The 23,711-nt window shown below is 40.0% G+C and overlaps 1 protein-coding gene across 3 annotated transcripts in view; it reads right to left on the reverse strand.

The window, feature by feature from the left end:
• ADGRG2 (adhesion G protein-coupled receptor G2) overlaps positions 1–23,711 on the reverse strand; it is an 84,450-nt gene continuing 60,739 nt past the window's right edge. For all 3 annotated transcript variants that reach the window (XM_077816540.1, XM_077816533.1, XM_077816524.1), the window contains 9 exons: positions 22,364–22,409; positions 22,140–22,243; positions 21,327–21,451; positions 15,883–16,151; positions 14,694–14,793; positions 13,801–14,084; positions 11,877–11,978; positions 10,980–11,132; positions 1–2,995 (listed from right to left, as the gene is read on the reverse strand). In XM_077816540.1, the coding sequence (XP_077672666.1) occupies positions 2,811–2,995; positions 10,980–11,132; positions 11,877–11,978; positions 13,801–14,084; positions 14,694–14,793; positions 15,883–16,151; positions 21,327–21,451; positions 22,140–22,243; positions 22,364–22,409 (1,368 nt within the window). In that variant the 3' untranslated portion in view covers positions 1–2,810. The remainder of the gene's footprint in view (positions 2,996–10,979; positions 11,133–11,876; positions 11,979–13,800; positions 14,085–14,693; positions 14,794–15,882; positions 16,152–21,326; positions 21,452–22,139; positions 22,244–22,363; positions 22,410–23,711) is intronic.

The raw sequence follows: 23,711 nt of genomic DNA on the forward strand, positions 1-23,711 counted from the left end.
TTTGCAGGCAATCAGAATAGTGGACAGAAACATAGCCATTTGGTACTTCTCACACCATGTTCATAGAATATCAGGGTTGGAAGGGACCTCAGGGGGTCATCTAGTCCAACCCCCTGCCCAAAGCAGGACCAATCCCCAAGTTCTCACCTCCAGCAGACTCAGGGTGGCACTGACCAGCTCTGGGTGGGTTCATTTTCAGACCTCCTCTACAAAGAGTAGGGCTGCTAAAACCATGAAAGGTGGAACCTAAACAAATATAGAGGGCCTGATAGCATTTCCTCCTACAGGACAGGTAACCTGGATCACATTATTCGGAGAAATGTAAATAGATAATTTATAGTTGCATATTATCTAAATGAAATAAATTCCATAGCTCATGCCCATTACTTACTACAAATTTATTTATTTTTACATTTGAAAATATTAAATTTAATTTTCTTGTATTATAAGGAACAGTGTAAAGGCCCCTAAGCCAAATAGTTAAAGCGTTCACAGAAATGTATGCCTAGATTATTAGTGTTTGTGTTGTAGTACCATGATCATTCTTACATGTGGTTCACATGCAGTTACAACCCTTGTGAGTAAACAGAACAAATGTTTTAAATTGTCCCTATACAAATGTGCTCAGGGCAGTCTCAGAATTAGGTGACAAACAGAACCCATGTATTGTAACAACACAGAAGGATTTGACATTTGTGAGAATGTTAAGAGTTCAAATTGTTGCATTGCATCAGAGTCCAAACTAGGAGGCAGTACCAATGCTCACCACTCTAGAACAGTGTTTCCAGGGTTCCTCAGGGAATGCTGGAAGTGCACCAACCTCAAAGGAAGTACAACATTTGTTCCTCCCCTGTAGAGAGCTAGCATAACCCAGCCCCCTAGTAATCTCCTTCAGAGGGGCTGGTACTACTGTGGGTACTAGCTGGTAGCAGTCTTTGCACTCCTGGACCCAAGGACTCCAGCTATACCCAGCCCTTGTGCAAGAACATAAGGAGGAATGAGGCATTCTCTATCTAGTATGAGATATTATACATATAGCGCCAAATCCGGCTGTCCTTATTCAGGCAACCATAAGAACAGAATCATGGCCATACTGGGTCAGACCAATGGTCTGTCTTGCCCAGCATCATGTCTTCTGACAATGGCCAGTTCCAGAGGCTTCAGAGGGAATGAAAAGAACAGGGTACTTTATCAAGTGATCCATCCCATCATCCAGACGCAGCTTCTGGAAGCTAGAGATTTACAAACACCCAAAGCATGGGGTTGTGTCCCTGACCGTCTGAGCTAATAGCCATTGATGGACCTGTCCTCAATGAACTCATCTAATTCTTTTTTGAACCCCGTTATACTTCTGATCTTCACAACATCCCCTGGCAATGAGTTCCACAGGTTAACTCTGCATTGTGTCCTGTTGTTTGTTTTAAACCTGCTGCCTATCAATTTCATTGGGTGACCCCTGGTTCTTATGTTACGTCAAGGAGTAAATAACACTTCCTTATTCACTTTTTCCACACCATTTACAATCTTATAGACCTATCATATCCCCGCTTAGTCATCTCTTTTCCAAGCTTAAAAGTCCCAGTCTTTTTAGTCTCTCCTCATAAACGCTTGCTGAAGATCATTAGAAGTTATAGCTGAGTAGGTAAAAAGTAAACACTGAGTAAGGACCTCAGGATTTGACTGTCAGCATAGACCAACAACAAACAGAAACCTGCATTACAGCTCAGGATGTGAGAGAAATTGATCTTTTATCAAATTTAATAACCAAACAAACACTTGTCTTGGCTACTAAATAATAACAGCTACTGTTTTTAAATGATAATTATCTTTCTCTAAATATTGCAGTTGAGAACTGGCCGTGTATTTATCTCTGTTACAACCACTAGGAGTGAAATAGTGTCCCCACTGAAATCAATGGCAAAACTCCCATTGACTTCAATGGGGCCAGCATTTCACTCCAAGTATACAGCTAGTAGCCTATTGCCTACTTTATAAATCACTTCCTCCTGCTGAGTTTTAGCCCTTGAAAAGACATTCACGCACTGTATTCCTGGGTCCCAGTCAGTGGTTCGATAGTGATAGTGTTCATATTTACAGTTCTGTGTCTTGTAAACATCTTCACACTGTAACCACTGTAAGTTATTTCACATATTGAACAAATTACCTATGAATATATAATGTAGGATCTTCAGAAGTTAATTGAAATCAACTTTATCTACATTCTAACAATAAAGTTAAAACAAAACATCAATTTTTCTATACAAAGGAATATTTTTAAATTTATTTTACAAGAAATAAATATAAAAATACCATAAAATGCTTAAAGGTGGATATTATTTAGCTTATTTACAATGCTATAAAATCTGCAACTATAATCTTAAAAATGTAGTAGACAATGAAAATAACGTTTTGAAAGATAAATTAATCTTGTTTAAGTGTAACTTGTAGTTACCTACATTTACATTTACAATACTGTGTATTGTATTCAGATATACTAATTGTAGTTATACTAACAAAATAAGAGTCTAAAACCAAACCTTCCTTTAAACCTTGGGGGGAAAAAAGGAAGAATGGAAAATCAAATTGGAAATTGTACCAGTTGTGATGTAGTATTTGAAGTACCTTGACAAATAGTAGCAATGATTTTTTTAAAAATTATAACTCTCCTTATCAACCCAATATATGACTGCCTCAGGGCCCCAGTACCGTCTATTAAATAAGGATCAGTTTCTCGTCTTCTCACATTATGTAAAATGGTTAAAGTAAAAATCTATGTTTTACTCTGTAAAACAATGTGCTTTGAAAAAAAATCATATTTGCTTAATAAAATGTAGGCTTCCCCTCTTTGAAGTCCTTCTGAGTGAGACACGGGTTTTTTTGTGGTCTGCATCATCCTTCTCATGAAATACGAGTTGCTTTCCTGAAAAGTCATGAAGACACACATCGCCATTCTGTACATTGAAAGAAACACCGTTCTTCTCACTGGAGACATTACCTGCAAAAATAGAAGCATGGCATAAGTCAGAAAGGATTCAGAGTGAAAAGTCACCAAAAACATGCATATTTCTTTAAAATGTCATATTTCACTTTTCTTTGCTTCCTGGGATGAGTTTTAAGTAGGGATTGTTCTGTAACTAATTTGTTATATAATAATTTTCACATATGGCCTGAGGACAAAATTTGACCCAGACTGTATAGATCATTACAGAGAGGGCCCAAATCCTTCTCACCTTACTCATATAGTTATCTCCCACTGATATTTTGTCCCCATATTAGTCAAACAATATGTGATATAATTTATATAATGATAGTGTCTAATTCCAAAGCACAAACAACACAAACAGGAACCAACTGACTTACACCAGAATGAAAAATATATGTGCTAAATTAGGTAAATGTAATATAGCAGTACATAAAATACAACAAAAAAATTAAAATAATCAGAATACATCAATTGAGATTAATTACTAGAAACATGGAACCCAGAAAACAATAATTAAAACAATTTTGAATGAAAACTTTAATTTTTAATTTAATGTTTTTAAGAGTTTAGCTGCTTTGCAAGACATCTGGAGCACTGAGCTTTTACCTCTTTAAAACATGTCTTGTTTGTGGAATTTGCTTTCTTTGAAGCATATGAGATACAGGTCTTGCACAGTGTGCATCCAAACCCACATATGGATAAAAAGTTTGAGTGTTTCTGGTGGCTGCCACAGCTATGAACAAGTATACTTGCACTTACTGTGACTTATCAGCTCAGTGGAACAGAAGCTTCGAGAATATTTAAAGGGTTCCAGAATTTCTGAAATTCTAAGAGTCCTAAATCCTTGGGTATGGATCTCTTATCTCTATACATTGCATGCTAGATACTTCAGTTGTATTTTAACTTTTACTCTTTCTTTTCCATTTATTTTGTTTTTCTAATAACAAAATCCAACTGGGCAAATGCTTCAAAGTAGAGTTTCTGTAGTTCTTTCTTGTAAAGTAGGCCAGCTTGAAAGGGCTGTCAGAAGTCAGACATAGCATACATATGATTGCTAATATTTTATGTAGGCTTTTTAAGGACTGTGTTATGTTCAAATGATTTTCAAAGTTTCAGGGTATTTCACCACAGTTACTACAATTGATTTAATTAATATTAAGTCAAAAGAAAATGATGAATGCATTTTCAAACTATTTTCCTCCATGCATTGTTAGTGAACCAGAGGAGATGGCAAGATATGAAAACAAAACAAAATAAGGATGTGGGTTGGTTGTGAAGAAAAATATGAAGTTGAGGAAAACAAAAAATGAACAAACATTTCCTTTGAGACATAGTGTTTTGTGTTAAGCAAATATTCAGGAATGGGCTCACAAGCAGAAGTTGCAGTGCTGTTATTTATGCGGGAAACTGTATTCATTAAAGATAAAAACATTGCTATTAGTATGAGTATTGGCAAAACTTTTTTTAAAAAATAACATTTATGAATACCTTAATCTGAGGTCATAGATCCAGTGCATGAAAATATCCTTCTGACTAACAAAGGGGAATGAAGTTTTCTTAAATAAACAGAACTGTGAATTTCTAAGACTGGTGTAGCGGCTGCAGAATATGCTTCCATGTGAGGGACAGTGGTTTGATCCAGCCAACACCAAAGCTAGATTAAGACCATCCAGGGGCAGAGGCACAGCAGAACACAGGACTCCCCCATGGCTCTGCCCCAAAGAGGCAGGGGCAGCACAATAGGGTTGCATTCTAGTTCCCAGGAGCGTCAGCACTGGGAGCCCAGTACTTAGCCCAGCAGACAGGATTTTTCCTGTTTGAGTGACAGGGCTTAGCCTGCTGCTCTCTTCTCCTCCTACCACATGGTCTTCTGTTAGGGGAGGTTTTGTGTAGCGTACATGTCTCTCAGAGCTCTTGTTCCAAGCTCCCTACAGATTCAAGCAGATGTCAGTGTATCATAGGGTGACCAGATGTCTCGATTTTATAGGGACAGTCCCGATTTTTGGGTTTTTTTTCTTATATAGGCTTCTATTGCCTCCCACCCCCTGTCCTGATTTTTCACACTTGCTGTCTGGTCACCCTACTGTATCATTTGCACTTGGGTCATATTTTCAAGCTTTTCTTTGCAATAAGAGCCAGAAACTTATTTTATTTATTTTAAATTAAAGTTCAGATTCTGATGTAATTCACGTATCTCCAGGAGCTAGGGCTTTGTTGGTTCAGACCTATAATACCTATGCCTTGATCTGGCTCTGATTAGGACTAGATTTATAAAGTTTTTTCTCATCGTTTTAGAAAATGATGACAGCAAACTATCCAATGGTAATTCTCAATTCCCTGCAAACCTGCTGGTCTGGTGTTGGATCTGCTAAAGAAAGCTGGAAAAATACACAGGATATAAAACCCAAACATACACAATTTAATGCACAAAACTGTCAATCACTGAAACACATACAAATAAACAGATAAGATAAATGATAGTTTTATTCCTCTTCATGTCTTGTAATAAAATAAAGGCTGCAAAACCAGGCAGAGGTAACAGAAAGACTGAAAAACAATGCTGAGTGATGGGATTTGAATGTTCATCTGGGAGACACCCATTCCCACAAACTCTGCAAATCTGCAAGAGAAAGGCAGAAGAAGAGACATTAGTGTGAAGTGACAGTACAAAATTATAAATTAGAGATCCACTAACTAAGCAAAGCCACAGCCTGTATACATCCAAAATTCCAAACTTACCATCTTGCGTTACTCTATCCACCATCAGTATACTTCTGTCCTTCCATCAGTGTATTTATCTCTCCTCAGGTACAACTGCCCTATGAGAGGCCGATGAGTGGAAGGAACTGGTTCATCAAAGGGCTTGCAAGGAGGACTCTCTCTCTCCAGATGACTGACACCCCCCCCACCCCCATATCTTAAGAGGAAAGAAAAAGGAAGGAAACCATCAGGGCATATGTAATACAGGGTCTAAAGCTTCATCCAACCCACTTAAAACTCTTTTTGGTATGAATGGAGGCTGCAGGGTCAGACTCACAGCATTCAAAACATTCAATTAAAGATTAAGTAAAAATAAGCAGCTTACTTCCATGCATGTGTGGTAGTGTCTATCATAAAAGCCTTTCAGGCTTCCAGGTGGGTTAGGAAATGATGGTCCATCACCTCCATCTGCAATGGTGCATCAGCAGAAAGATGATGTACCAACTCAGGACATATGCCGAGAGCCTCAGCCTGGACAGAACCTAACTGCAGAAGCAGACCATAGACTCTGTGTCATCTGAGAGACCAGCATTGGACAGGACAGGGAGATGACCTCAGATCAATGGAATTGCTCACCTATTAAAACCAATGGAGTTTGTCTATAATTCCAAAATACCACTGAGGACCAAAAATCCTCTGCTCTGGAAAGCTGTGCTGGGATTTGTGGCTCAGTTGCCACAATGCACAAGTACAGCAAAGGCTTAGGTGCGTATTGTAAGTCTTTCTATTTAATGTAGTTGTAGCTGTGTCAGTCCCAGGATATTAGAGAGACAAGGTGGGGGAGGTAATATCTTTTATTGGACCAAATTCTGTTGGTGAGAGAGAAAAGCTTTCGAGCCCCACAGAGCTCTTCTTCAGAGCTTGGAAAGGTACACCTGAAGAAGAGCTCTGTGTGGCTTGAAAGCTTGTCTCTCTCACCAACAGAAGTTGGTCCAATGAAAGAGGTTACCTCACCCACATTGTCTTAATGGCTGTGAGAATTACTGTTTTGTTTTTTACCTGTAAACTGAATTGTCAGGTACCAAGTGCATTAATCCTGCTAGTATCAAACAATGGAGGAAGGTTTTAGAGGGGGATGGGACAAAAGGAACTATTTCACAAACTCATTTAATTTGGAAAGCTAATGAGAACATGGCAAAATACCATTCAGGATTTATTTCCTCAAGTTTCATGATTTCTTCACAACATGTAGTTCGCCTACATATATGGACAATATTATGTGAAAATGGTAGACATTTGAATTCAAGCTAAAGATTTTACTCTACCTAACATTATTATCCAAAAGCACTGTTAAATATGAAAGATGTTTACTTATTTTTCTAATATAAGGTGTCAGGATATAAGAACATAAGAACATAAAATAAGAACTTAAGAAGGGCCATACTGGGTCAGACCAATGGTCCATCTAACTCAGTATTCTGTCTTCCAACAATTGGTGCTGCAGAGGGAATTAACAGAACAGGCAATCACTGAGTGATCCACCACCTGTCGTCCACTCTTAGCTTCTGGCTAACAGAGGCTAGGGACACTCAGAGCATGGTGTTGCATCCCTGCCCATCCTGGCTAATAGTGATGGGCCTATCCTCCATGAACTTATTTAGTTCTTTTTTTAACCCTATTATAGTTTTGGCCTTCACAACATCCCCTGGCAAAGAGTTCCACAGGTTGACTGTGCGTTGTGTGAAGCAGTACTTCCTTCTGTTTGTTTTAAACCTGCTGCCTATTAATCTCACTAGGTGACCTCTAGTTCTTGTGTTATGTGAAGGCGTAAATATTTCCTTGTTCATTTTCTCCACACTAGTCAATATGTTATAGACCTCTTTATTCAAGCCTAAGTTAATTGTATCCAGTTTGCAAATTAATTCCAATTCAGCAGTCTCTCGTTGGAGTCTGGGTTTGAAGTTTTTTTGTTGAAGAATTGCCACTTTTAGGTCTGTAATCACGTGACCAAAGAGATTGAAGTGTTCTCCGACTGGTTTTTGAATGTTATAATTCCTGACATCTGATTTGTGTCCATGTAGTCTTTTATGTAGAGACTTTCCGGTTTGGCCAATGTACATGGCAGACGGGCATTGCTGGCACATGATGGCATATATCACATTGGTAGATATGCAGGTGAACGAGCCTCTGATAGTGTGACTGATGTGATTAGGCCCTGTGATGGTGTCCCCTGAATAGATATGTGGACACAGTTGGCAACGGCCTTTGTTGCAAGGATAGGTTCCTGGGTTAGTGTTTTTGTTGTGTGGGTGAGTATTTGCTTCAGGTTGGGGGCCTGTCTGTAAGCAAGGACTGGCCTGTCTCCCAAGATCTGTGAGAGTGATGGGTCGTCCTTCAGGATAGGTTGTAGATCCTTGATGATGCGTTGGAGAGGTTTTAATTGGGGGCTGAAGGTGACGGCTAGTGGCGTTCTGTTATTTTCTTTCTTGGGCCTGTCCTGTAGTAGGTAACTTCTGGGTACTCTTCTGGCTCTGTCAATCTGTTTCTTCACTTCAGCAGGTGGGTATTGTAGTTGTAAGAACGCTTAATGGAGATCTTGTAGGTGTTTGTCTCTGCATTTGCTCCAACCCCTCAGACAGAGACAAACACCTACAAGATCTCTATCAAGCGTTCTTACAACTACAATACCCACCTGCTGAAGTGAAGAAACAGATTGACAACTACAGCCACATCCCAGTACTAATCATACAGACAAAGTAGCCAGTCTGTGAAGGTCATCAACTGCCTATAAAACAATTTGAGCAATTACAATAGTGCTGTGAGTCAACCCTTGACTGAGTGAAAGAAACACTGGCCTTTAGGCATCCAGGATTACAGTATTCATGTCTTATAACATATGATGACCTATGTGCTCCAAAGTGTGGGATAACCTGAATCATTACTTTTATTTTCAGCATGGAAAGAGGAAACGCTGCACCATCAGAGTGCACAACCAACATGCCAAAGCATAAGTCAGGGGTGGCCAAACTTACTGACCATCCAAGCCACATATGACAATCTTCAGCAGTTCGAGAGCCAGGGTACACCTGCCAGGGCTTGGCGCTTCAGCCCTGTGGGAGGTGCCTGCTGGGGTTCAAGGCTGCAGCCCCATGGGCATGCCTGCTGGGGCTCAGGGCTTCAGGCCTGCAGTGTGCCTGCCACAGGGCTGATGCCCTGAGACCCCTCCCTGCAGGGCAGAAGTCCTTAGCCCCACCACCCGCCACAGGGCTGAAGCCCCAAGCTCCCGCCTCCCCCAGTCTGGTAGGCAAAGAATGGGGAGGAATGTGGGGCCTCTGCCAGCCACACTTCAACTGTAGAAGAGCCATATGGAGCTCACAAGCCACGGTTTGGCCACCCCTGGCATAAGTCATGCTCTCTTTTTTGAGCTGTCATTAGATAAAGATGCAAAACTTAGATTACTTTCAGCCATGAGAGGTTCATTTTTTGTGGGTGCATTCAAATTATGTCCATATCTAATTTTCTCACTAGCCACTCCAATTTGCATCTGAAATGGAGTGCAGTGACATCTGAACACCTGCATTTTCATGAACCAGGAAAGGGGAGAGATGGATAGGGAATGAGTATATCCACATTGCCTACAGAGACTAACAATTTAGTGGGCAGCATTCAGTTTGTCCTAAATGGAAGCATGCATATTTGGAATGTAAGTCATGAAGCACTTTGTCCTTAAGCACCATTTCCTGCAACACATAAATACATTTCCATTAGGGAAGACTGGCCATGGAAGTCACAGGAAAAATACTGGCACTGAGCTCCATTACTTGCCCAGTAGCCAATAGCAATGCAGCCCTCTGGCTATGACCTCTTAAGTGAGAAGATTTTATAGCCTCTGTTGTCCCATTCTCCCTTTCTTACTCTGCTTCCCCAGCCTCATACGGAGTTGTCAAGGTTCCTTCCCCACTCTGAACTCTAGGGTGCAGATGTGGGGACCTACATGAAAGACCCCCTAAGCTTATTCTTATCAGCTTAGGTTAAAAACTTCCCCAAGGTACAAACTTTGCCTTGTCCTTGAACAGTATGCTGCCACCACCAAGGGTTTTAAACAAAGAACAGTGAAAGAGACCACTTGGAGACATCTTCTCCCAAAATATACCCCCAAGCCCTACACCCCCTTTCCTGGGGAAGGCTTGATAATAATCCTCACCAATTGGTACAGGTGAACACAGACCCAAACCCTTGGATCTTAGGAACAATGAAAAATCAATCAGGTTCTTAAAAGAAGAATTTTAATTAAAGAAAAGGTAAAAGAATCACCTCATAAAATCAGGATAGTAAATACCTTACAGGGTAATCAGATTCAAAACATAGAGAATCCCTCTAGACAAAACCTTAAGTTACAAAAAGACACAAAAACAGGAATATACATTCCCTTCAGCACAGCTTATTTTACCAGCCATTAAACAAAAGAAAATCTAATGCATTTTCTAGCTAGATTACTAACTAACTTAACAGGAGTTGGAAGGCTTGAATTTCTGATCTGTTCCCGGCAAAAGCATCACACAGACAGACAGAACCCTTTGTTTCTCCCCCCACCTCCAGATTTGAAAGTATCTTGTCCCCTCATTGGTCATTTTGGGTCAGGTGCCAGCGAGGTTACCTTAGCTTCTTAACCCTTTACAGGTGAAAGGGTTTTGCCTCTGGCCAGGAGGGATTTTATAGCACTGTATACAGAAAGGTGGTTACTCTTCCCTTTATATTTATGACAGGGGTTTACATGTGGACGTCCTGGTCATGATAGCAGGGGTTCTGCAGATCAAGCCCTCATACACTAATAGCACTCCCAAATGATAGCTTTCATGTTTTTAAAAAGTGTTTTATTGGGTGTCATCACATTTCTTTTATCTGTAGATTGTTTTTTCTTTAATAGTTGATACAACTTGATAAAGCTATTTTAAAATGTTCTTAAAGCTTTCCACTGCTAGTTTTGTCTTCAGCTGACAAGCAGGGTATAAAGAGCACCTCTGCTGGGTATTTGAGTAATGTATACCATTTACAATTTTGCACATAATCACCAGTTCACATTAAGTATGAGAAGTAAGTATTTTTTTTTAAAAGTACTGCTATATCAACTGGATAATTGTAGTATTATTTATAAGACCACACAAACATTTTGATTCTGTATTCATAAATAATAATTGGTTCACTGCCCACCTTAAATTGCCATAAGAGAGCCTAAAACTGTTTTAAAATAACAAAAGGATATAGTTTGAAAAGTACTATGTTGCAACATACATACCATTCCCATTTGCGTGAACTGAATAATCATTATTCATTAGCAGTGTGGTGGAATTAGTAGAGTTACTGTTTGATTGTAAGGAATTGGAAGAACTGGATACTCCTTGGTTTACAGTCTGCTTCTTTAAACCATTAGTAGCAGTTCTAATCCAATCTATAGTAGAATAAGTGTTACAGAAAATAGTACAGTACATTCAAGCAAAAATAAATGCAAGAGTACAGTTAATAATGCAATTTAACTTAACTTCTACCAAAGATCTTTTCCCAATATTTCAGATAGAAAACTATTCTCCTAGGAATTGCATAATTCTAGATGTGTAAGAATTTACATTTTCTCTTTTTTAATTTCTTAGTTTTAAAAAGTCACTAATCATACTTTTGTGACTGTAGGCCCATTTAGAGATTATCAGTAACTGCAACCGCAGTACTTCACCTTTGAGTTTAAACTCTGTAAGGGTGCATATAACTTTTCAAAGACAATTATGGTACAAAGAAAGACACCCCCCACCCCCCAAATTGTTAGGAACACACATTATTCTCAAAGCTGCTTCTGACCCTGCTCCCACTGAAGTCATTGCTAAGGCTACCACTGACTTTGAGGAAGCAGATCTTTGGGGATTGATTTAGGTCCCAGTCATACAAAGGACTCCACAAGGCTGCAGCCTTACACATATGCAGAGTCCCAATCAATCAAAATTAATACTTTATACAGCAGTATTTTGCAATTAAATAAAATGCAATCTTTATGCATCAGGAAAATAAAACAAAGTAGTAGATAGATCTGGAAATATTGCTATGCCATTGATTGCATAACAATATTTGCTCAGGACAATGGGGACTTTACACCTGACTTTAATTATATAATTTACATATTTAGAAAGCAGTGTTTAATATTTACCAGAATTTTCAGCCAGCCTGAATTTTCCACAACACAGATATAGTCTCCATTGTTTGCGGACATTTTCCTTTGCCACACAGTAGAAAATAAAAATGAAGAATCCTGCAAAGTACCAAATGTCAGAATATTACTTCAAGCCACAGAATTTTTGCCGTTTTGTAACTTTTTTAAATGGATGTATCATTTTCCTTTTGTTTCTTCTCAAGTCAACTGATTCCAATCAAATGCTCTCACACCTTCTTGTTCAGAAGAAACACTGATAGTCTAAACAATGGACTGATGCCATTAGCTGAAAATGCTTTTTCTCATTACACTTGCACGATATGTATTAGATATAAGGAGGATACAGAGTACCAAAAATACAAATGCATCAGGTAACGGAGTTTAAAACATGAAGATCTGTGTGGAACTACATGTTTATTTGAATCTTCCAGTACAGAAATCAAGACAAGATAACAACACAGTCTCGTTATAGCTGTACAATTTCAAATAGGAGGTATAATCAAGTGCATAGCTTTGGCTTTCTCCACGTACTTTGTGGAACTTCTCCGTATTTTATTTGGAGTTAATATATTGCTGCTGGTGGTGATGGAATCAACAGAACACACTTACAGACCAGTGTCCGTGTTGATAAGCCACTGGGGCAAATTTTATTAAAAAACACAAATTCAAGGTTACGAGGCAGCTTTTGGTCTCCCCTTCCCTCGCTCCCCCCCCCCAACCAATCACAATTAAGTCATAGTGAAAGCCCACATAGGCTAACAACTCATGCTCAAATAACAGTAATTGTAGCCCTCTTCACCACAAATTGAAAGCCACATCTTTTCCTGCAAGGATGCAACTCACACAATGTGGGAGTACCTCAAACTGTGCCAGGTCACAAATACACTTGCTACTCACGGCTTCCTATACAGGGTGGAACTGTACTTGCTTTCAAACCTTCCACTTTTCAAAGAAAGCGTGTCAGAAATATTTACACTGCCTTCCAGCTACAATTTATCAAAGAAGAATGTGGTTGTGCAATTCTTTAAATTAGATTACAGGGAATGAAAAATAAAGGAGAAGCTACAAGTTTGGACTGGAGAAGACAGAGATTAGCATTTTCTGGACCAGTTCTCAGGGTAAGTTAGACCCCTAACTCCCATTGTCTTCAACAGGATTTAGGCACCTAGTTGCTTTTGAAAATCTGCTGCTTTGGGCACTTCAATTTGGCCCTAATGCTCAGATTTTTAATGGCATTTAGATGTTGCTCTGCTCATTGTTGCAAGGCCTAAGGCCCACATCCTCAAAGATATTTAGACATCTAACTCCCATTGAAATTAGTGGGATTTTCAGATCTGGGCCTAAGTGACTTAGACAGGTAAGTCCCATCTTCAGAAGTGACTTAGGCACTGAGAAGTGTAAGTCACAGTGAAAGCCAATGGGAATCAGCCTCCTAAGTGCCTAAGTTACTTTTGAAAATGGGACTCAGCCATCTAAGTCACTGATACCTTGCAATGCTGAATGGAACAACACCTAATTACTTTTAAAAATTGGGTCCTAAATGTCTAACTCACATTTGAAAATGCAACATAGGGTAAACATTTTCAAAAGCAAATCAATTACATCAGAGCCTAAATGACCCAATAGGTCTTTTGTCTTGTAGCTTCTCTGATTCTATGAATGGACCTTAAGACAATAATTGTAATTACAATGCACTCAAAAAGACAGCATGTCACTTCTGAAAGTGTTTGCTTTGCATTAATTTTCTTTAAATGTAATACAACAATTAAGAAGGGTCATCTTCAAGGTAGTTTTATTTTTTATATTACGTAACAGCAAAGATATAATTTTTGTTAAACACTTGTGCATAATAAAGCATTTCTTAAAATGGAATTATTCATTACATTTTTATACAAAAGGCCATAACAAAGCATAAACTTACCTTGTAACGTGTTAAAGATGGCGAAGAGGTACATAAATATCAGATTTACTGGCCCCCATGCAAAAAAGGCAAATCCCCAAGTAATTCCCAATAAGAATGTGAGGCCTGCAACACTCCTGAGGTCTTGAATACTGGTTTTTCTCTGAGTTCCAAGTTGTTTCTTCTTTTTGATTCGACAAAGCTGAATCAGCACCACTATAAACATGCTGACGTTCAACAGGAATATCATGCAGAAGTATCCCACAACAGTAATATAGAAGACAATGTTATTGTTGATCCAGCAGCTAGAATACAAAAACAAAGGAGGAAAAATCATATTATCAGACATTCATTTTAGTAATAGGTATTAGGTAAAGAATAGTATTAGGCATGGCTATATTTTGTTGAAAACACTTCATCCTGCAATACTCAAGGCCACATACACTGATTCAAGTTTTCATCTCTCTATCTAGGTATTTATAACAGTGTCCATCATCATCTATCTGAATGAATCCCAAGGGCTAAAGCAAAAAAAAAATACACCAATGGATTAGGTTTAGGTTTCCCGTTTCCTTAGGCAATATGATGTTTTTTGTTTGTTTTGTTTTTCACATTTAGGCTTGCTTTCTTCTACACTCTACTCTTCATCCCCCATCTCCTTTCTTTCTCTTGTCTTGCCTTCACCTTATTTTCATGCTCTAGCTCCATGCCAGTGTTTTGGAGTATACCCTCTTTTGTGACCAGGATCAGAGCCTTGCAAACAGTTTCAGGAAGAAACTTAATATATACTGCAGAGATTATTCACAGAAGTGTCACTTTCAGGAAAGAAGCTCACATACACACTCACACATAACCATTAGATAAAAGCATTCTGTTAGCATTCACTTTTAAAATATGCCTATCTTTTAACTTACAATTCATCTGGTGAGCCATTAGGAAACTTTCCATATGATCCAAGCCCATAGTTATTTGGTGTTATAGCCAATACAATGCCTACCACTAAAAGTGGTACACCTGAAAGATTAGATAATAGTTATCACAAAACTTTCACTCAGAATTATGAGATGAAATTACTATATTATCCTATGAAACCTAGGGCCAGGTTATGAAGGCTATCGGAGACTGTTATATCATGATAACTTACTTTGTAAAAGGCAAAATAAACTGGCACACATTTGAAGTTTTAATCTTTCTGAACAAGACTATATATTCTGTGACTTGATCCAATTATATCACTTGCAACCTACAGTAAACTAGCAACATGTGTTACATATGCTCTTTGATATTACAGATTTAAGGACATGAAATACAATGGGCTTGCTTTTGCCTCTCACACCTGTTTTACACTAGTTTAACTCCATTGTTTTCAGTGCAGTTACTCCTGATTTACAATAATGGGTAAGAGAAGAGAATCAGGCCTAGGGTTTTCTCATCACTTAAGTCGTAGGCACCGTTTTGCTACCTTTTTTTTAGAAACAGTAGCACTCTAGAGGTAGAATATGTAGTTGATATTCTGGAGCAATAACATTAATTTCCCCAATGGAAGAGATACCATCTGCTTTGAGGGTTGGAGATGGAAATAGTCAAATGTGTAATTGGCTCTCAGGCAGCTGCAACTGTAGTTCCAACAGAAACAATTTATGATTCATTTGAATTGCAATAGCATCCACAATATATTGTGGATGCCCCAGAAGAACTTACAATCTGAAAAACTTTGCAACAAGGGGTGAATTCTGCAACATGCTAAAGTCACAGACTAGTGAAGTAAATAGAACCCTGTTATTGATAATGCATCTGAGATTCTTACAGGCAACAGGTATTTGATACTTGCTGTGTTGTTCCTTTTAAATCGTCTTCCATCCACCAAAATTGTTGTAAAGAAACTATATTTATTTTAGGCTAACAAATTTATTTGAGCATAAGCTTTCGTGAGCTACAGCTTACTTCATCGGAGGTAGCTCACGAAAGCTTATGCTCAAATAAATTTGTTAGTCTCTAAGGTGCGACAAGTACTCCTTTTCTTTTTGAGAATACAGACTAACACGGCTGCTACTCTGAAACCTATATTTATTTTAGGTTCCAAAACCAGAAAAATATACATACCCCAGCCAACGATACAAAACTTAAGGATGTATTTCCGTACATAGGTATTAAACACTTTGACAAGGGCAAGATACATGTGGAATGCTTCCAGGCCCATCCAAGTGAAGGAAACCAAGAGGAAATAATGAAGAAATACAGCAACTGTGATGCACAGGCCTCGTATGTTATACAGAGCAATCCATGAATCAAGGAGGAAAACTAGGTTGAGTAGAAGTAATGCAGCACACAGCTGAATAAGGATTTTGGAAGGGTAGTCTCTCCGGATTTTCCTAAAAAGAAAATGAGTGAGATGATATAAGCTTTCATCATTCTACGAGCATTACTGTAGATCTCACATTGATTCTGTGTTCTTTGGTCCTTAATGCAGAAGAGCCACTAAGAGAACACATTTTACGCATGGTTAAGAAGTATTTATGAATGAAAAGGTTAATATTTGTGACATCACTATTCTTGTTACAACCAGGTTCTAAACTCTTATAAATACAAACATTCTTGCTTAAATTTCAGTTGTCTTAGTTTAATGTTTGTTTAAATATTGTATTACTTTTGTCCATATTTTTCTATTTTGTATATTAGGCTTCTTATTGTTGGAGTACTTCACCACAACAACACTCATCACATTCTCTACTATTAAGAGGTTAGACTAAACCTGTAAAAAGGCTTTCAGGACATCTGGAAACCTTGACAGTGGCAAATAATAATCTAATGATAGGTGAGTAGGAAAGTACTATAAAAGGATGCTCATAAATCATGCCCAGGGGTTCTCCCTCAAGATGTATAATTGGCCTAATGGACTGAATAACTGAGACTCTAGTAACATGTAGGTTCTGACAACTTACAGGGAAAGCTAGTGTAGCGTAACTGCATTTTATTGCACAAGAGCGACACAGTCTAACAACATGTTGATATTTTGGAAGTGTATTGTGCATATATGTACCTTATTTTTAAAAGACTCCTTGTACATTCCACTTTAAGAGGACAATTTGTAGACCCCCTTCCCAGCTCCTTGGCTTCCAGCTATACAAAACTGCATGGTAATTATTTTATTTATAATATACTCTCCCCTGAGAATCAATTCTTGATATACACCCCTTAAAGTGTACCCATTCTGTGTACTACTGTTGAGGTACAAATTAAACCTACTAGAAAAAATAGTTACTAACCTCTGCTTAACTGTTGTTCTTTGAGATGTGTTATACATGTCCATTCCAAGGAAGGTGTGTGCATGCCCCGAGCACAGTCACGAGAAATTTTTCCCTCAGTGGCAGTGGTACCTGTCAGAGTGGCTCTGGTGCTGCACATTCGTAGTGCCAGTATGAAGGGCCCAGATGACCCTGCACCTCCTCAGTTCCTTCTATCCAGCCAACTCCGAAAAAGAGGGGTAGGACGGTGGGTTCTGGAATAGACATGTGCAACACATCTCGAAGAACAACAGTTACAGAAAGGTTATTAAATGATTTTTCTTCTTCGAGTGATTGCACATGTCCATTCCAATTTAAGGATGTAGATAAATCCCAAAAAGTTGCATAAGAGGTGGGATCAGAGTTCATGGACATGCTGACCGTAAAACAGCTTGACCAAAATGGGCATCGTCCCTAGCTTGTTGAGTAAAGGTGTAATGACGAGAGAATGTATGCACTGACATCCAAGTCACCACTCTGCAAATGTCCTGAATAGGGACCTGAGCCAAGAATGCTGCTGCTGCTGCCGCTGTTTGCGCTCTCATGGAGTGGGCAGTCAGGATAGCTGGTGGTGGAACACCCACCTGCTCATAACATGTACAAATGCATGATGTAATCCACGATAAAAGTCTGAGCTGAGATAGGGACACCTTTCTTCCTTTCAGCAATCGCTACAAAGAGTTGGATGGATCTACAGAATGATTTAGTCCTCTTTGTGTAGAACACTAAGGCAGTCTAACACCCAGAGTGTGAAGACATTGCTCCTCCCTACTTGCATGTGGCTTTGAGGAGAAAACAGGCAGGAAGATTGCCTGATTACTATGAAACAGGGAAACCACCTTCAGGAGGAAGCTGGAGGACGCAGCTGCACCTTATCCTTAAAAAAAAAAACATGTATGGAGGCTCCGATGTGAGGGTGCAGATCTCCAAGACTTTTCTGTCCGAAGTAATGGCCACTAAGAAAGCCACCTTCCATGAAAGATATGACAAGGGACATATTGCCAATGGCTCAAACAGGAAACCCGTAAGTTTTGATAAGACCAGGTTTAAGTCCCATGGAAGGATGGGTTCCTGTACTTGGGGGTATAGTCTTTCCAGGCCCTTGGGGAAATGGATGGACATCTCATGAAAAGGCAAACCAGCTTTCCACCAGGGGATGAAATTCTGAAATCGCTGCAAGGAGGACCTTATTTGAGGAAATTGCTAAACACTGCTGTTTCAAGCATAGCAAATAGTCGAGCATGTCCTGAAGAGACAACTGTGTGGGTGAGACTCCCTGCTGGGAAGCCAATATGGAGTACCGCCTCCATTTTGAGAGGTACATAGCCCTGGTGGAGGGAGCTGAGGTTCGAGTGGAGCAGACGACTGTAGTCCAGGGAGATCAGGTCCAAATATAGAAGGAGTAGAATTGGAGCAGCCACAGAAAGGCCTAGCAGTGTGGCAAACCAGTGCTGATGGAGTCAAGGTGGGGCTATCAGAATGACCCACGCCCGATCCCGCTTGGTTTTTAGCAGAACCTTGTGCACGAGTAGGATAGAGGGGAAAGCGTAGAACAGGTGACCTGTCCATGGGAGCAAGAAGGCATCTGTGAGCAAACCTGGGCTGTGGACTCGCAGGGAGCAAAACTGGTGACACTTTCTGTTGAGCCCAGTTGCAGACAGGTCTATCTGGGGAGTCCCCCACCACTCGGAAGCATCCCTCATGATGTCCAGGAAAAGGGACTACTTATGATGATTGGAGGTTGCTGAGGCAATCTGCCAGTTCGTTTTGCACTCCTGAAAGGTGAGAAGCCTCAAGACAAATTACATGGGCTATGCAGAACTCCCATAAGTGGATTGCTTCCTGATACCCGCATAAGGCCTGGAGTCAACAGTGCCGACTGATGCCAAGGCAGAGGAGTGGCCTGATTTAGGTTGCACTCTGCTCTGTTTCCCAGGCCTGGAGTTGGGAAATGTCCCCTCTTGGCTGGCTGCCCCCTGTGCCCCTTCCTCGGCACCAAGGCTAGCAAATGGTGCCAGGTTTCCTACACCATAGGAAAACCACTCCTCAGTGACACTGAGGTGTTCAGTGCCAAGTCTGACCAGCTCAGCTAGGAGGAAGGTCTCAGCGCCGCCTCCATGAGGCAAAACTTCAATCTACCCTGCCAGTCATTTTGGTACGGGGTTTAAAGTCCCTGCAAATTTGGCACCAGTCCCCAATGTGAGTCTCACCCAAGCACTTCAAACAACTCAGGGGCATTGCCTTGTTGCAGGTGACACAGGACTTGAAGCCCAGTGACCAAGGCATGCCTTGGCACCGGGTATGGAGAAAACTCTGCTAACTAACTGGAAACAATGAGGAGTCTGGTGGCACCTTAAAGACTAACAGATTTATTTGGGCATAAACTTTCGTGGATAAAAAACCCACTTCTTCAGATGCATGGAGTGAAAATTACAGATACCCGCATAAATATATATTGACACATGAAGAGAAGGGAGTTACCTTACCAGTGGGAACCAATGTTGACAAGGCCAATTTAGTCAGGGTGGATGTGGTCCACTCCCAATAATTGATGAGGAGATGTCAATACCAAGAGTGGAAAAATTGCTTTTGAAGTGAGCCAGCCACTCCCAGTCCCTATTCAAGCCCAAATTCATGGTGTTAAGTTTGCAAATGAATTGTAGCTCAGCAGTTTCTCTTTGAAGTCTGTTTTTGAAGTTTTTTTGTTGAAGTATGGCTACTTTTAAATCTGTTATTGAGTGTCCAGGGAGACTGAAGTGCTTTCCTACTGGCTTGGGTGTGTGAAATGCACATCACACGATCCACTGTCTAAGCCAAGTCTTAAGATACAATCACATTTGCTCCAACCCCTCAGACAGAGACAAAAACACCTACAAGATTTTTATCAAGCGTTCTTAAAACTACAATACTCACGTGGGGAAGAAAGGAAACAGATTGACAGAGCCAGAAGAGTACGCAGAAATCACCTGCTACAGGACAGGCCCAACAAGGAAAATAACAGAACACCACTGACCATCATGTACAGCTCCCAGCTAAAACCTCTCCAGCGCATCATCAACGATCCCTCACTCTCCCAGACCTTGGGAGACAGGCCAGTCCTTGCTTACAGACAGCACCCCAACCTGAAGCAAATACCAGCAACTACACACCACACCACAGAAACACTAACCCAGGAACCAATCCCTGTAACAAACCCCGTTGCCTTCTCTGTCCCCATATCTACGCTAGCGACGCCATCATAGGACCCAACCACATCAGCCACACCATCAGAGGCTCATTCACTTGCACATCTACTAATGTGATATAAGCCATCATGTGCCAGCAATGCCCCTCTGCCATGTACATTGGCCAAACCAGACAGACTCGACACAAAAGAATAAATGGACACAAATCAGACATCAGGAATGGTAACATACAAAAGCCAGTAGGAGAACACTTCAATCTCCCTAGACACTCAATAACAGATTTAAAAGTAGCCATACTTCAACAAAAAAACTTCAAAAACAGACTTCAAAGAGAAACTGCTGAGCTACAATTCATTTGCAAACTTAACACCATCAATTTGGGCTTGAATAGGGACTGTGAGTGGCTGGCTCATTACAAAAGCAATTTTCCTTCTCTTGGTATTGACACCTCTTCATCAATTATTGGGAGTGGACCACAACCACCCTGACTGAATTGGCCCTGTCAACACTGGTTCTCCACTTGTAAGGTAACTCCCTTCTCTTCATGTGCCAATAAATATTTATGCCTGTATCTGTAATTTTCACTCCATGCATTTGAAGAAGTGGATTTTTTGCCCACGAGAGCTTATGCCCAAATAAATCTGTTAGTCTTTAAGGTGTCACCGGACTCCTTGTTGTTTTTGTGCATACAGACTAACACAGCTACCCCTCTAATAACTGGAAACACACTATGTACAACAATCTGAAAGGAAGTCCACTGAAAAGCTTACTGTAGCCAGGGGAACAGTTCCAGCGACCATCACAGGCGGTAAGAAGAAACTGAGGGGCACAGGGTCAGTTGGGCCCTTTTAACCAGCACTATGAGCACACAGCACCAGACAGCACCAGAGCCACACTGACGGGTACCATGGAGGAAGAAATTTCTGGCGACTGTGCTCGGGGCACACACACACCTACATTGGAATGGACCTGTGCAATCACTTGAAGAAGAAAGGACTCATCCATTGTCCTTCAGAGCGGTAGTTATGGACAATCATGATCAAGTTTATAATGTAAGTTTAACTCTGCAGGTACTTACTCAAAGGCTATGTAGGTTACAAGAGTAACAGAAAGAAAAATTGCAGAAAGGCCACAGCCGATATAGGTGATAAAAGTCAGAACCAGTGTCTGGATGGGTGGTAAAGTAATATTTCTAGACAGGTCCTAAAAAGAAAACAGAAATTATCTTTAAGGGGTATGCTTCTTTGAAATAAACAAACAAAACCCCATTCCACTGGATTTAAAAAAAAAAAAAAACATGGAAACATTTCTGTTCATGTTAGATTAAATACAAGCTGAATTTTAAAAAAACTAAATATGGGGTTATACTTGACCCAAGAGTATCCCTTTAGTTTTGATTTATCCCCATCTTCTTTCCTGCAGAATAATCACTGCTTAAAATTAAGGGCCCTGATTTATCAAGGCACTTAAGTACCCTTAGAGTATGTCTACATCACAATTAAAAACCTGTGGCTGGCCCATGCCAGCTGACTCAGTCTTGTAGGACTTAGGGCTGTTTAATTTCAGTGTAGACTTTTGGGCTTGGGCTGGAGTCCAGGCTCTAGGAACCTGCGAAGTAGGAGGGCCCCAGAGTCTGGGCTGCAGCCTGAGCTCGAACATCTATTCTACAGTTAAACATCCCCTTAGCCCAAGCCCAGCGAGCCCAAGTCAGTTGACTCAGGCCAGCTGTGGGTGTCTAATTGCAGTGTAGACAAACCCTTAGACTTCAATGGTTCTATTCATGCCCCCAGTTCAACAACCTCATTTGCTTAAAGTTAAGCATGTGCATGAGTGCTTTCCTGAATCAGGGATCCAAATATACTGGTTTGGAATATTATTTATAACTAATTACCAGCAAAACTCCAAAGCTTGTGAGGTGGTTGCATGTACAAACGGTTTCATTTGCTCTCCTTTCTTTAACCATGCATCCTTCATATGACCAGCCTCCTTTGCCAGCTGTAACAGATAACAAGATTCCATTACTGATAATATTTACAATATCTCTTAAAACGGTTAACAAAAGTTAACACAGCTGAGATGGCATGGCACTTAGAAATGGTGATATCAAATACTTACCATTTTTATTTAAGTCCCAAAATGCACATCTAACTTTTAAATTATCCTGTTTGAAAAAAATACACACATTTTACTGAATTATAAGTGATGAGCAAGGCAGTTATGAGTGTAAAATGGACAGAGAAGTAAAGACTGTCTATAGCAATACAACATAATAAGGAAAAGCTATTTCTTCTGTGTTACCTAAGGTGTACAGAAATGTGGATATACACAACAAACTAAAACTGGGCTATATGGGTAGCTCTATTGCCTTCAGCTTGTGCAAAATGATTATTGGTGGTAGGAATAGGGGCTTTTCCTAACTATCTGCTGTTTTGTTGTCTGTATGCACAGTGCAGATTGAAGATTTTATTTTAATCTTTCCAAATTTCTCACATCCTAAATATTATCTTAACCTCTTGGACCATGTGACAGAGTGTGAGTCACCTAAGGCTGACTTATCACTCTGTGCACTTTGCAAGGGTCCCTACAAGGGCCAAATTGAGGAGATAATTGGTTAAGCACCAGGTAATTAACCAGTTAACAAGATGATTTAGCTCCTCAGCTGAGGACAGTTAAAAAAAAAAAAAGAGACAAGAAGAAGCAGAAAGAGAAGGCTTGAAAAGAAGGGCCAGAGAAGCTTGAGAAGTGAGATCTCTCTTCTCTCTGTGGCTGGGTACTAAATAAAGGTTTGGGGAACTGCTGCCTTATGCTGTGGGGGAACAAACACATGCAGAGCATGTTATAAATAAAGCACATAGTGTTGAGCTAGCTATCAGTGTGTGTGAGGACAGTTTGCACCAAGAAATCCGGGGGGGGAGAGTACTGTCCTGTGACACACCACAGCCCTGCACATCTTATTTGTGGCTTCAAAGGGATTACTCATCTGAATACGAGCTACTCATCAGTGTCTGCAGAATCAGACTCTTAGTTTGGAGGGAATGGAAGTTTTCGTTTTAGGATACGCAATATAAGGGCAGAATATGTGATGTCTACAAGTTTGCCTCTGGGATTTCTCATCTCTTTCTGATTTTAGAAGTACCAAGGAATTAGTTCTTTTTTAAAAGATTTTTTGGTCATGTTTTAGTATTGAAATGTTATAGTTTTAAAAGTGTTGTGTTTTTCTTGAAGATCTTAGAACATTGCAGCTAGTAAGTGATATATAATGTTGTTAGGAACAACAATACTACATTGTTGCATTGGGCTCAACTTTTTTACCAATGCAAGTTCTGATTACAGAAAGCTAGCTTTGGGGAAATCCCACACAAGGGACTGGAATCTCTGCCAGTTTCAACACAGAGTGTTTCTTGGCAGATGGGCAGATTTTAACCCATCCATGAACAAGTAGGGAATATCAGCCCCCAAAATT

The sequence above is a fragment of the Eretmochelys imbricata genome, chromosome 1 (genome assembly GCF_965152235.1).
Source record: "Eretmochelys imbricata isolate rEreImb1 chromosome 1, rEreImb1.hap1, whole genome shotgun sequence".
NCBI classification, from domain to species: domain Eukaryota; kingdom Metazoa; phylum Chordata; order Testudines; family Cheloniidae; genus Eretmochelys; species Eretmochelys imbricata.